This window comes from Grus americana, chromosome 36 (genome assembly GCF_028858705.1).
Source record: "Grus americana isolate bGruAme1 chromosome 36, bGruAme1.mat, whole genome shotgun sequence".
Taxonomy (NCBI): Eukaryota; Metazoa; Chordata; class Aves; order Gruiformes; family Gruidae; genus Grus; species Grus americana.
Window position 1 is genome coordinate 471,607 of NC_072887.1, and position 14,299 is coordinate 485,905.

The 14,299-nt window shown below is 51.7% G+C and overlaps 1 protein-coding gene across 1 annotated transcript; it reads left to right on the forward strand.

The window, feature by feature from the left end:
- The first annotated feature begins 354 nt into the window (after positions 1 to 354).
- LOC129198823 (uncharacterized) lies at positions 355 to 2,241 on the forward strand. The gene is made up of 2 exons (XM_054808447.1): positions 355 to 841; positions 1,414 to 2,241. The coding sequence occupies exons 1-2, from the start codon at positions 407 to 409 to the stop codon at positions 1,810 to 1,812; spliced, it is 834 nt and encodes a 277-aa protein (XP_054664422.1). The 5' UTR covers positions 355 to 406; the 3' UTR covers positions 1,813 to 2,241.
- Positions 2,242 to 14,299: the final 12,058 nt, after the last annotated feature.

Sequence of the window (14,299 nt, forward strand, 5' to 3'; positions counted from 1 at the left end):
TTCTAAAATGCACCCACTGGCTGTCCCCCGGCTCACTCACTAGGGACGGCGCAAGACGTTTCCTGACATTGGAGGGCTGCTGAGCCCCTCCACGGGAGCCGTAGGAACGGCCGATCTCTGAGGTACAGGGACTGCGGAGACGTTTTCTTTTCCCGACCAACCTCTATCTATCGGTTTCCACATTTTTACAAGCAGCTGCAAATTGGAGAGGGGTAGGCCATCCATTAATTCTCGGAGAATACCCTTATCTCGACCTTCCTTCCACAACTGATTTCGTGAGGCTCCCCCCACAAAGCTTCTGTCTTGGGGGCGGAGTATTTTCTCCTCTGTCTCGGCCTTACAGATATAGAGGCATAGAAGACTTCCTTAGTCTGCTGAGTTGGTGAAGTATTGACGACGGAACAAAATGCAAGTTAGAAAGCAATTCTTCAGTTTATGGAGAAATCATTATAATGTGTTGTCTGTAACACTTTATTCCATAATTCTGATTGTGGTCGAAGAAATAATGGAGATTGAATTTAAATGTCCACAGAAGAAGGCATTACAGAAATTCTATGTTGCTTCCTACTTTTTCTGTCCAGCATTCATTACATTTTTCCTGAGCTTGACCTCCCACCCTGCCTGCATTCCCTGGGCTCGCTGCATTGGGAAATGCTCGTGCTGCCGGAAGAGTGAGATAATTTTTAAGGCACTTCTACCTCCTCTGATTTGGTGCGTGATCCTCCTGTGCGATGGCAGATATATTGACTGTGTGTTTTCAACAAATGAAGGAAACGACAACAAAAACGCAAACCAAAGCAGAGCAGCAGAATTACCCAGTGAATTCTACATAATGTCTCAGGTAAGATTGCTAGGGATCTAGGAGTTTAGGTATTTTAACATCACCTATTTTGTGTGTGAGAAGACTCTAGAACATATAGCAATATGGAAACCATTTCATCTGGAGAATGAAGTGTTAAGTTGCAAATATGATTTCTATTTGATATGTTTACTACGTTTGCATTACCTTCCCCCCCCCGCCCCGTTTCTGTTTTTAATTAATGTATATCAATACAAGTGTATAATTAGCATGTTCTCTGTGAGGCCGAAACCTGAACTTTGAACATCTTACTGCATGGTTATTCTGGAAGTTTACATATGTGTTTTGCATCTGGCTCTTAAAGCAAGATTTGTGAAAATAGGAAGGAATGTATTGTTTGAGAGAGAGAGGCTGATATTCCCTGTTTCAGTGAGTATATCTCTTACCATCAGTTGTCAGCTAGCCATGGCAGGAGCAAGGAACGTGTTTTATAGGAAGAACTATGTGGCTAAAGCAAGGTTACTAATATGGTAAAGTACTCCTCTCGCTCAGGTGCAAAATATTTTTAGGAACGTAAAGTCCAGTGACTTCATTCGTTTTATTTTTTCTTCCAGATTGCAGGGTTGTTCATTCTTGCTTTTGTCGTCACTCTTTATGGCCTGTACCATGTGTACCCGTTCTGGTTCTGCTGTAACTATGAAGGACATGAGAGAGAGGAGCTGGAGAGCCTATTAGAGGAAGAAACAAGGAAACATATTGAAGAAATGAAGAAAGAGGGTGCAGAGCAGATAATGGAACAGAAAGTGAAACCTTCTCTCCAATGTGTTAATACAAATTTCTGGAAAAACGTAGATTTAAGAAAAATAGCGAAAAAAATACAGGAAGTTGTAGAGTCTGCTGTTAGAGATACATGGGCGGCGAGACAACAAACAGATGAACAAAGTGTGCCTCTCACCTCTCGCGTTGACATGACCACCGCAGAACTGACCCTATCAAGTAACACTTTGTGCTGAAGAGGTGTGCAGCTACTGTTGGGCCAGAACAGTTGCCGATGCGGTAACACCAGGATGCTCAATCTGTCCATCCTGGGCTTGGTGAGGGAAAGCACTCACCCTGCTCCCACCTCAGTCCTCCTGACCGCTGAAGCAGGTCTGGCTTTTTCGGTGTAGTCAGAAGAGTAAGTTGGGTTTATTGTCCTGCTCCAGCCAGGGTCATCAAGCTGATGGGTACCATCAGTCACCTTATTATCGTGGCCCTCATTTTTTTGCTCTTCTACCTCTCTCTCTTCACCCCAGTGTTGAGTTTCTGGTCCCAGTTTTGCTATATCTGTACTCAAAACTGGTAGTTCTATCCTGTTACCTGGTGCTTCCTCAACATTGTGCTGGTTTGTGCCATTCCTGCTTGCAAGGAATTAGCTAGTGCCTGATTGCAATAAAACTTAATGAGCACAAGTCAAGTGTCAGTGTCTACATGGCTGTCACAGGGTGATCGCATAAATTAGGATGCTCCGTTTATCCTCAAGTGAATCAGCTTTCTGGGAGGCATGGTAGCCAGCTTTCTTGAAGCAAAAAAGCAAGTCTGACCTGTTGCTCAAAAGAGGGGAAATAGGGAATGAGCAGTAAGCAGCACCATGCACGCTTGGCCTCTGGGTTCAGAATTTGAAACTCAGTCCCACTGTGGTTTTTCCACCCCAGCGGAGCTCTGCTCTCTTTGTTGCGTGCCAGGAATTTAGAGGCTGCTGGTGTTCTTTCAAAATTTATTCATGTTCCTGAAGTCCTACGGGACGGTGGAGGGATGGTGAGCTTCCCCACCTGTTTTTTGCAGAGACAGTCCATGGGTGACGATCAATGGGACCCATGGCCTAGCACGGACATGGCTGTAAAGGAGCTTGAGCCCAACACACCTATAACATAGGTCGGACAGGAATACAAGGCCCAAGCTTGACCTTAAATGGAGGTCCTGGAGCCTGAATGGAGCTCCTGAAGCTTAAATGGAGTTCCAAGATATGTGGATGGAGGCATCAACCTTCAGAAGTTGCTCACTGCTCAGTCGTCAACCTTGTTCCTGCAGGATCAGAGACCGCAGACTTTCCAGTGAAAACATTCCAGAGAGAGCCAGCATAGCCCAAGCTGATGCTTTAGCTGCATTTCCCCAAGCCCTTCTACTCCCCTGTTATTTGCCAGATATTTGCCACCAAAATTGGGAACCTGGCACAAAACCGAGGAACACTGATTGAACAGGGCATGCTTTTTACCTAAAGCCCAAATGGAAAGAGCGGCTCTTTGTTGGACACACAGAGGTTTCCTTTGAGGGAAGTGCTGGTGCTTGCACATCTCTGGCTGGGGCCCATCCCCACTTCTGTAGTTTAGGTCTCTTGAACATGCAGACCACCTAAGCACTCTCTGGGGACAGAAATCTGCCCAAAAGACAAAAGAAGAGCAGACAGGGTTTCTGCACTGTTTAGCTACCTGCTGTTGGAGGACAAGGTGGGATGGGGGGCGTTAGTCCTTTGCTTAGACCGTGTGCTGCTGAGGACGCTGAAGCCAGAACTGCCAGACTGAGACACGTGTCCTGGCTTCGGCTAGGATAGAGTTAATGTTTACCAGAAGCTGGGAGGGTACCCAGCCAGGACAAGCGACCCAAACTAGCCAAAGGGGTATTCCATACCATATGACGTCATGCTCGGCATAAAAGGGGGCTAGTTGGGGAGGGGCAGCGCAGCTCCAGGATGTGTGGCATGAGGCCGGTGCGGTTTCAGGATGGGTCTGAATATGCGGTCTGAGTTACATGGTTGTTGGGTGAGAAACTGCATTGTGTATCAGCCCTTTTGTATATTCTAAGTACTGTTGTTGTTATCTTATATACTATATATATCTAATAGTAGATATTATTATTATTATACTGTGTTCAGTTTTGGGCCCCTCAGTACACGAAGGACATTGAGGTGCTGGAGCGTGTCCAGAGAAGGGCAACAAAGCTGGTGAAGGGTCCAAAGAACAGGTCTGATGAGGAGTGGCCGTGGCAACTGGGGTTGTTTAGCCTGGAGAAGAGGAGGCTGAGGGGAGACCTGATCGCTCTCTACAGCCACCTCAAAGGAGGCTGTGGTGAGGTGGGTGTTGGTCGCTTCTCCCAAGTAATTAGCAAAAGGGCAAGAGGAAATGGTCTCAAGTTGCATCAGGGGAGGTTTAGATTAGATATTAGGAAAAATTTCTTCACCGAAAGAGTGGTCAGACATTGGACCAGGTTGCCCAGAGAGGTGGTGGAGTCACCATCCCTGGAGGTGTTCAAAAAACGTGTAGACGTGGCACTTTGGGACATGGTTTAGTAGACATGGTGGTGTTGGCTCGACAGTTGGACTTGATGATCTTAGAGGTTTTTTCCAGTCTTAAGGATTCTATGATTCCATGATTCTATGTGTGCAGAGACAATCTGTTCAGTCTCAATGGGCCTTTGAAATACCAGGCTTTTAGCTGTGCATTGCACACGGGCACGTGTGTCTGCCTAGGAGAAGACACATGGAAATTTGGGAGCCCTCTTCAAAATGAGAGGGGTCGGGAAGGAAATGAGAAGCAGAAGGGTGAGTGCAGGGGGATGATCCTGGCTTTTGAAGGGGTCTTCAGGAGCCTGGAGTCTCAGGACTTCCCCTTAAAGGACATTGGATCCTACTGTGAAGGACACATTCAGCCAGGCCCAGCCCCGTCTCAGCCAGCCCCGTCACTGACCGTCAGAGCAGCTGCCGGGCCTTGAGCGACCTTGCCCTCCCTTTCCCACGTCTACTCTGTCAGCAGTGATGTATTTGTCTCCTGCTTGCTCTGCATGCTCAGAAGTCAACCACTCCACTGCTTGGCCAGACCACTCCACTGCTTGGCCAGAGCAATCCTTCGCGCTTGCAGCTGTGGCTCTTATATTTCCAAATGAGATTTCCTTCCCGGTCCCCAGTATCAACCCAACGGCTCCTGCAGAAAGACGTCTGTCCCCATGATGCTTTGCTGGGGTTGAGCTGAGCTTGAAGCAGAATTGAAAAGAGCAGCAGCAGCAGCAGCAGCAGCAGCAGTATATTTCCAAGGTAGGGGCCAAGAACAGGTGCGTGAGGGAAGAGGGCTGGCGTGTTGGAAAACGGACCATCTCTTTGCATAGCTATGGCCTTAGTTGGCTGTGTTCTGGACTGGATGATAAGGACAACAGGCTGAACCTTTCCAACCCATTTAGGAAGGCGTTTTCAGCACAGCCTAGGGAGATTTGGAATTCCAGCACCCAAATCAATGCATCTCAATAACCATGCTACTGTGGACACCCTGTGTGGATGAGATGCATGTGAAGGTGGCTGGATCTCTCACCTGTACCATCCCCTCGGGCTTCCCTGCTGGTGAGGGATGCCTCAGCAGGATTTGTTGTGCCTGCAGAGCTCCGTGCCCTACAGAAGCAGCCCGGGCTGTTTGCTGGAGCCTTGCATGCAATAGCTCTGCTTGGCCTGATGTTCCTTGGGGCTTTGGATCTGCGGAAGAGGTCTCCACTTGCTCTTCTCCACCTCTTGCCTGTTTTTTGCTTAACAGTGCTGAAATTGCTGTTTCCAATAAATTCCAATAAATTAAATCTCAATACATTTATTCTCAATAAATAGTCCCAATCCCATTCTGATATCGCTCTTGAATCCTGGCGCTCCTCCCTTCCAAACCCGATTTTTGATATCTCCAATGTCCTGGTGCTATTTGGATAGTAACTCAGGTGTGAGTTCAGCTCCTGCAGAGGCTTTCAGGCTGTGCAAGCTCTTCCTGGGTCCAAGACGTCCTGTTTTTTTGCAGGAGCACAAAGGGCAACCCCCATGAGGCTGGGATTGTCCCATGGCTCTGCTGGGGCTGTCATTGTCCTCCTTCCATGATGGCAGCCCAGCCCCAGGGTCTGTGGCTGTGGTGGGCGCCAGGAGGGTGAGGCTGCTGTCTTTTGTCTTTTGAAGGTCTCCAGACCAAACTGCTCTGAAGCTTCCCTGCACACCAACTTTAGGAGAAAGAAGAGGTGATGCAGGCAGCTTCTGAGTTATCCAACACAAGACAGGCCGTTGCTGTAGATCCTTGCTGGCTCTCCCTCTTCTCTGTGATGATTGTGTTTTGGGGCAGGATCCTGGATCCCAAAACTCTATGAAGCTAGGATTTTCCCATGACCATGATATGGCTGTCAAAAGACCCCAAGATCTCTCTCCACTACAACAGTCGGCTCCTTTCATTGTGAAGATCATGTTGTGTGGGCAGGGGTGGTATCCACACAAGTTCTCTGAGAGAGGAAGAGTGACAAATGTGGAAAGCATGGATGATCGGTAAGCTGTAACTAAAAGCATGAAGTGGCACCCCAAAGAGAGAGGAGCTGCTGTTGTCTTATCCCATCTGTCCAGGAGAAGTGTTGGGTGAAATCCTTCCATCTGTCTGTCTGTCTCCAGGGCTTGTAAGAGAAACACAAGACTCCCATGGGGACCTCAAATCCCAGTGGGCTTGGAAAGCTGCAAAGTTCTTCCCAGCTAAAGTGTCAGCATTAATGCAAAGCCATAGCTAGCACCTGATGATCATCAGGGTGTGGTAGACATCTCAGCTGAGCTCAGAGAAGAGACAGCTCCCCTTTCTATCCCTGTGTATCTCTAGTATGCCTTCACAGCTTTACAGTCATCCGTTTGTATTTCTATGGCTCAATCTCATTTCTTAAGGGACCGTATAAGACAGAGGTGGAATGGGTGGTACAAATTCTTAGAAGTTTATTCTTCATTGGAGCAAAACCACATCATCATTACACATAGCTATTAACAGAGACGTGCAAGCACATCAGTGCATGTGTATCTATGTAGCCATATCTAGATACGTGCATTGGTGTGTGTAGATGGAAGAGCACACGCGTAGTTGTATCGCGCAGTTTATGTATACGCATGTGACACTTGACATAGTGGGATGGAGATGTCTTCACTTCAGGTACTCCCATAGAGATTGACAATCTATGGAATCTATTTATACATCCTAGATTGTAAAGATATGTGCAAGTCATAGCTGTACTTTTGGTGAAAGTCATGCAGAAGACATTGATGCTGTGTGTGGAAAGAGCTGGGCATGGTGGACGGGTTGGGTGTGGAGATGTTGCCATTGACAGTACTCGTGGAGACCCCAGCAGCGTTTTACCAGCACAGGAGCTCTCTGCCAGAGAGAAAAGGCCAAGGTGGGCAAGCCTCCCTGTGCCCTTGCCATGCTGGAGCGCTATCTGGGCTGGCTGCGTGAGTGGCTCAGCGTGGCATACGTTGTGGTGGCGTTCATCTCTTGCACGCGAGGCTATAGAGGGAAAATTAAACCATGTTATTTCATCTGTGGGCTTTGAGCCCTGCATAAGCAGCTGTTGCTGGGCTACAGGAGCGCAGAAGGGAGCTGTGCACTTTGGATAAGCAGGCTGAGAAGAAATATTAGCAAAAATGCTAGCAGTTTTGGGGCAGTATTGTGTTTCTAGGTGTCCCCTTATTTCCTCTTTGTTGTTGTTTTCCCAAGGGTTTTTATTTTCCCCCTTGAAAAGATCTCGAATGTTACCTAAGGGATTTAGGCATGAACCATTTTTCTAGCTTGTGAGAGTAAACCTTACGATTCTGACAGCAGCAGCAAAGAACTGCAATTCTCATGATGAGGAAAAGTGTTTGGAGAAGACAGAGAGAAAAAACTTGATTTCTGGGTGGAAAAAATATCTTGTTGTTGTTGTTGTTGTTGCAGTGTCATCCTTTGACGCAGAAATGGGCGATGGGACACAGAAATAAATATGATTTTCTCCGAGAGTATGGGATGGGTTCTCGTTGGGAACGACGCCGTGGGACTCCCCATCCCAAGCCACCGGTGCAGACCCCAACCAGCACATCCCGTCCCTGGGGGCCCCGCTCCCTGGTTTGGCATCAAAGCTGTGCCACAACTCACCCTGTTGCGTCCACCGTGGGCGATGGTGGAGTCTGTTGGGGGGGCAAAACCCACACTGTTAGCCCTCAGCAGGCATGCTGAGGTTTGGTTGCTTTCCCCCCCACCCCACAGCATTTTCTCTCTTTGCGCAACCAGCAAACCTCTATCTGCTGCTCTGCGCCCACGTGTGAAACCAAAGTCACCCTGCAAATAGTGCGAGGCACAATGGATGGTGGGGAGATCTCCCACTTTGAGAGGATGGACAGTGGGTTTGGGGCACGTCCCTGCAACTCTGTGCAGCTCCTGAGACTGCAGCATGACCGGTCTATGAGCACAGGGTTGCTGGTGGTGCTGGAGGGCAGCCAGGCCACATGAAGGGGCTCCCCAGAGACAGAGGAGTCCATGGCTCACGCGGAGGGAGGAGGTGGTACTCACACAGTATTTCATTGTAGTCGGTTGCCTCGTGTCTGGGAACGTGCTGCTGCCTGGAGAGGACGGGGGAAAGAGTTTTGGGGTCTGTGTCCAGACTGTGATGGAACCATTTGGGTCATTCCCATGGATGATGCTTTCTTGCATCGTGGCAATGGGTGGAGTCAAGCCCAGGGCAAGCCCTGATCCTCCCTGCCTCCACCCTGGGGGAAGCCACCCACGGACACAGACCATGCTGCCCCTGGCCAAGGACCACCCCAGGGAGCCCAGGATGCCCCCGTCTCCATCACCCACCAGCCCCACAGCCAGCAGGGATTGCTGCTCACCTTTGGCATCGGTCTCTGCAGGCCCCTGCAAGGCAAAGAAAGGGAGAGGTGGGGAGGCAGAGGTACTGCACAGCCCTGCCTTTCCATGCTCTGGGCTGCACAATGAAGATGATGGCCTGAACCTCCACACCTCACTCAGAGGAGTCGTTTTAGAGCCCAGCCTATGCAACCGTGAATCCCGTTTCCCAGAGTGGCTTCTCCCAAGCTCTCAGCATCTGTGGACATCCCAAGTGTGGAGGAGCAGTTGTTGGTCCACTCAGGCCAGCTTGGGGAGGGAGGGCTGGGAGTGCAGAGGGCTGGGAGCAAATGTCTGCCTGGGGCAGGGATGCATTTGGCCATCCCAGTCTTCCCCATCACAGCACCTGTGCTCCCCTCAGGTGATAAAGGAAAGGCCTGAGAGGCTCAGCTTCCCCTGAAAGGAGTGTAAGGAGGCGATCGTCATACACAGGCACGGGTCATTTCAACTTGCCTCTGGGTTTCAGGTCTGTTTTACCCTCAGTTTCCCTAAATCACTCACCTTTCTTCACGGCACAGTAGCTGGCTGCAGCAAGGAGGAGGATGGAGACAGCTGCCACTCCCAGCACGATGCCTGTGTGGAAGTGGTGGATCTGGTGCTGGGGACCTACTGGGGACAGAAGGTGTTGGGAAAGAGGAGGAGGAGTCATGGGGAGAAGCAGAGAGCAGGACCTTCGGGCCAGGCCAGATGATGAACGAGGTGGTGAACCTCCCCATGTCCTGGTGCCAGCATCCCGGCATGCCTCAGCCTGATGTTAAGGGGGACAGTGGGTGTGCAGGGAGGGAATCACTCACCTGTGGTCGATGGTGCAGCGTGGGAGCTGGACTCTGTGCCTGGGAGGAGAAAGGGACAGGGTGAGAGTGTGCAGCTCTCGTGGGTACTGCACAGACTAAGAAACTGAGGGGACCTCTGATTCACCATCTATGAACTGTTGTGATAAATAATGCAGGGCAGAGCTGTGGCTCTGGACGAGATCTGGCACCACCACTCTCCCTTTCTGTGATGTTGGGGGCAGGAGAAGAGCAGGATGCTCTGCCGTGAGTGGGAGGAGTTTCCCAGTGACAAAGGCTGGGCTGAACTGAGCCTGAGCATCCCAACTGCCCCTGGGGCACAGGCATGTGTCCTCACCCTCAACTGGGATTCGTGGGGCCCCTTTTGGAGGGCTTGACTTGCTACTGGGGGACACTGGGTGTGCAGGGAGGGAATCACTCACCTGTGGTCGATGGTGCTGCCCTGGATCTGGACTGTTTGCCTGGGAGGAGAGAGGGACAGGGTGAGAGTGTCCATCTCTCCCAGGTACTGCACAGACTAAGGAACTGTGGGGTCCCCTGATCCACCCTCCGCCAAGCGTCATGATCAATCAATCAATGCATGTCAGAGCTGTGTCTTTGGATTACATCTGACACCAGCACCCTCCTTTTCTCTGATGTTGGGGGCAGGAGAGGAGCAGGATGACTGGGAGGAGTTGCCCTGGTGTCAAAGGCTGGGCTGAACTGCACCCTGACACCGAGCATCCCAACCCTCTGGGGACACTCCATGGAGCACAGAAGGGTCCCCACCCTCAGTCGGGCATTTTGGGGCCCTGAATTTTGCCTGCCTGTTCCCCACACCCATGTCTCACCTCTGACAGTCAGGTGCAAAGGAGCACTGCGGGCAGAGCTCCTCACCCAGTTGCTCTCAGTCCGCTGCTGGTATCCACAGCTGTACATCCCTGCGCTGCCCAGGGTGACAGGCAGCAGCACCAAGTAGTTCAGCTGACCCTGTTGGGCTTCCAGGCTGTACTCTTCCACCCCATCCTTGCAGAAGACAATTCGGCTAGCAGGTGACCCCTTCTGTATGGAGCACCAGGCCTGAACTGTGTCACCAGGTTGAGCAGAACGGATGTTGAGGTTCAGATGAGGAGCCGGGAGGTGACCTGGAAGGAAGATATTGATGTAGTGATGCCAGAAGGAAGCGTTCACGATATGCTGGATAAGGGATGGAAGAGTCCCAGGGAGCAAAACTCCTCTCCTATCTCTTCTCCACGCCCTGCTCACCTCCCTTTCTGTCCATGTCCCTGGAGTCACCATCACCTGGGAAGCTGCAGATGTCCTGGGCGGTCACAGTGGCACCTGCACCGTGGGGCAGAGAGGGTTTTGTTTAGAGGGACAGTGACCTGGTCCTCCCAAATGCCCCTTGGCTGGTCCCCACAGCTGAGTCCTTGCTGGTCAAGCACTTTCCCACCCATGTGTCTCCATCCTGCATCTCCTTGGTCTCGAATAGTGACACCTCCCCAAGCCCGTTTTGGGTGGGATTGTTGTTGCAGATGGATGTCCCTGGCTGCCTGTAGTACTCCAGCAGCTGCCCAGTCTCATTCTATGACATGAACCCATTCAGAGATGTTATAAATATACGCCTTTTTCTCAGAGCTGTGCCGTAGCTGGAGGAAGCAATTGTCTGCCTCCCCTCATCAAAGCAACTCTGCCCCTCATTGCTGCACGGCTGCTCCACACACCCTTTCCCCATCCTCCCCTGTGCCCAGGACGTGCCCTGTCCTGCCACGCTCGGCAGCCGTCCAGCACTCAGCCCCAAGGCCAAGAAATCCCCCAACTCACCGAGCAGCAGCAGGAGGAAGGCAGGGCGAGAAGGAGACAGCCTGGCACATCCCACGTGCCCCAGCATTTTTTGGGGTGCTGCGGGAACACCGTCTCCTCTACGCGTCTGCTGTCCTCTGAGGTGGGGACAGCGGTTCAAGAGCTGCCTGTGCCGTGGCTGTCAGCGCAGCTGGGACTGCTCCTGTTGCATTTCTGTGGCTAGCAGTGCCTTTCCCACAACGAGAGGCTGTGACGAGTGGGGGCCCTGCCTCAGCCCCCACTGCGGATGCTGTGTCTGCAGAGCTCCTGTTTTCATTTCTGTACAGTGAGATAGCAGAGCAAAAGCCGTGTCTGCTTGTCCCTTGTGGGCAGCATCCTGTCTGCAAAGCCCTCCTGCCCCTTATCCCCCACCCTGCTTTGCATGGTTGGAGCCAGATCTACAAACAAATCCTTTTAACAAACAAGTCCTTTTAACTCGCCTCCCACAGACCCTCTCCCAAGCAAGGTGCCTCTACAAGGGGCACTGTGACCAGCCGGCTGGTGCCCAGGGTACTGCCTCAGCTGTTGGAAGCACCCTGGGTGATGGGAAGTGCTGGAATGACTCAGGACCTGGAGAGCATGGCTGTCTTCCTGAGCTACAGGGACTGACCTGGCAATAGAGACAGTGCTTTCTGTGAGCAGGAGGGGCACCTGCAGGGGACAAAAGCACCAGGGCGGGTACAAGATTCAACTGGCTTTTGTCTGAGAGTAGGGGCTGAGCAAAAGAAATCAGAGCAATGTGAGGACATCCATTTGGGCATGCTGCCATAACTGGCCTGACCCCAAATGGGTGCCTGGGCTGTAGTGTGGCTCATGCTTTGCTTGTGTTGGAGATTTGTGGGGACAGCAGAGAGTGCAAGGCAGTGAGGGCATGAGAGGGCAATGGGGACAGGAACGTCTCAAGGCTGCCTGGCTCCACTGGCACCCTGGATCTGTGTCTGACAGGTCAATGTCGTGATGGAGATGGATTCCGGAAGGAGCAGGGTGAGGGCAGAGCTCAGGATCCATACCCAGAGGGGCATGGCTTGCTCTGGAAGAGAGGAGTCTCACGACATGGACAAGGGATGTCAAGGAGGAAGGGCTTGGTGGGAAGGGTTCACAAGCTATCACTCACCTGCAGGTGGGAGCAGCCTCTTGGGTGAGGGGCTGCTGCCTGTCAGAGAAATGCAGACCTTGCGACTCTCCCTGTCTTGCTCTGTGAGCATCCCAGACACTGAGCAGAGCCCCCAGCTCATGGCTTACTTCATCAGACTCCTGAGGAAGCCCCCAGCTGATGTCAATCTCCCCAGTTTCCCTGAGGTCAGCTTGTAAAGGTAGAGGGGAGATGTGTTCCCAGGCTCCCTCAGCAGCCCCAGCCCTGCCTTTCTGCTCCTGGGCAGTGCCGAGACCCATATGTGGATCAGAGGTGGGTGTTGGAGGGAGAGGGGGACCCCTTTGGGGAGGGGATCTCTCACTAGAGCATCCCTCGGCAGAGACGGGACACTCAGGATTCCCGTTTTTTCACCCATGCATCCCAGGACGTCTCCCATTGTGGGAACCATTGAGTGCACCCTCAGCTAGTTTGATGAAGACGCCAAGCTGTGTGGTGCCGTTGATATGCTGGAGGGAAGGGATGGCATCCAGAGGGACCTTGAGAGGCTTGAGAGATGGGCCCATGCAGACCGCAAGAAGTTCAACAGGGCCAAGTGCAAGTTCCTGCACATGGGTCAGTGCAATGCCAAGCACAACTACAGGCTGGGCGGAGAATGGATGGAGAGTAGCCCTGAGGAGAAGGACTTTGGGGTGTTGATTGATGAGAAGCTCAACATGAGCTGGCAATGTGCGTTTGCAGTCCAGAAAGGCACCCGTTTTGTGGGTTGCGTCAAAAGCAGCGTGACCAGCAGGTTGAGGGAGGTGATTCTGGAGTACTATGTCCAGCTCTGGGGTCCGCAGTGCAAGAAAGACATGGAGCAGTTGGAGCGAGTCCAGGGGAGGGCCACGAAGCTGATCAGGGGTCTGGAACACCTCTCTTACGAGGACAGGCTGAGAGAGTTGGGATTGTTCAGCCTGGAGAAGAGAAGGCTCTGGGGAGATCTAATTGCAGCCTTCAGATACCTAAAAGGGGCCTACAAGAAATCTGGAGATGGCTTTTTTATCAGGGAGTGTGGTGATAGGACAATGGGTAATGGGTTTAAACTAATAGAGGGTAGATTTAGAGGAGGTATTTGGAAGAAATTCTTTACTGTATGGGTGATGAGGCAGTGGAACAGGTTGTACAGAGAAGTTGTGGATGCCCCATCCCTGGAAGTGTTCAAGACCAGGTTGGATGGGGCTTTGGGCAACTTGGTCTAGTGGAAGATGTCCCTGCCCATGGCAGGGGGTGGAACTAGATGATCTTTCAGGTCCCTTCCAACCCTATCCATTCTATAATTCATTGATAAGTCTGGGGAAGGACACCAGTGCCATGCCCTGCCTGCTGCAGCACAGAGCTGAGTGCTCAGCAGAGCCACATGGTGGTAGTGTCCTGTCCCTTGTGCCCACACCACTGTGCCATGTGTCAGCTGTGAGAGCCAGGTGCCCGGGAGCTCCGAGGGCGGTTCTCCTCACTCAGTTGCTCTTGTCCCTGAGCTGGTATGCACACGCATACGTCCCTGTGCTCCCCAGGGTGACATTCACCATCACAAAGTAGCTGAGCTGTCCCTGTTGGGCTTTCACACTGAATTCTGCCACCCCGTCCTTACAGAGGACAATTTGGGTAGCGGGTGACCCTATTGGGATAAAACACCTGGCCAGGCCTTTGTCACCAGGCTGAGTAGAAGAGTCAGATGAGGATCCCGATGGCAATATGGAGAGAAGGTAATGATGCAGGGATGCTACGGGCCAGCATTTGTTTTGGCGGAGCTGTGCAATGTTCTTTCTCAGGAAGGAAAGCGTCTCTCCTTCAACATTTTGTACCTGGGGAACACCTGGCCAAGCCCCTGCCACCAGGCTGAGCAGAAGGTGACTATAGTGACAGATGAGGAGCCTGGAGGTTATGTGGAGAGAAGGTAACGATGCAGGGATGCTACAGGCCAGCATTTGTGTTGGCGGAGGTGTGCAATGTCCGTTTTTGGGAAGGAAAGAGTCTTTTCTCCAAGGTTTTGTACCTGGGGAACAAACCCCCTCTCCTTTCTCTTCTCCACCCCTTCAAACACCCATCCCTGTACTCACCATCACCTGGGAAGCTGTAGATG

Coding starts and splice junctions, on each gene's coding strand:
- LOC129198823 (XM_054808447.1), top strand. CDS start 407: ATGCAAGTTAGAAAGCAATTCTTCAGTTTATGGAGAAATCATTATAAT. Junction 842..1,413: donor AATTCTACATAATGTCTCAG/GTAAGATTGCTA, acceptor TTTTTCTTCCAG/ATTGCAGGGTTGTTCATTCT.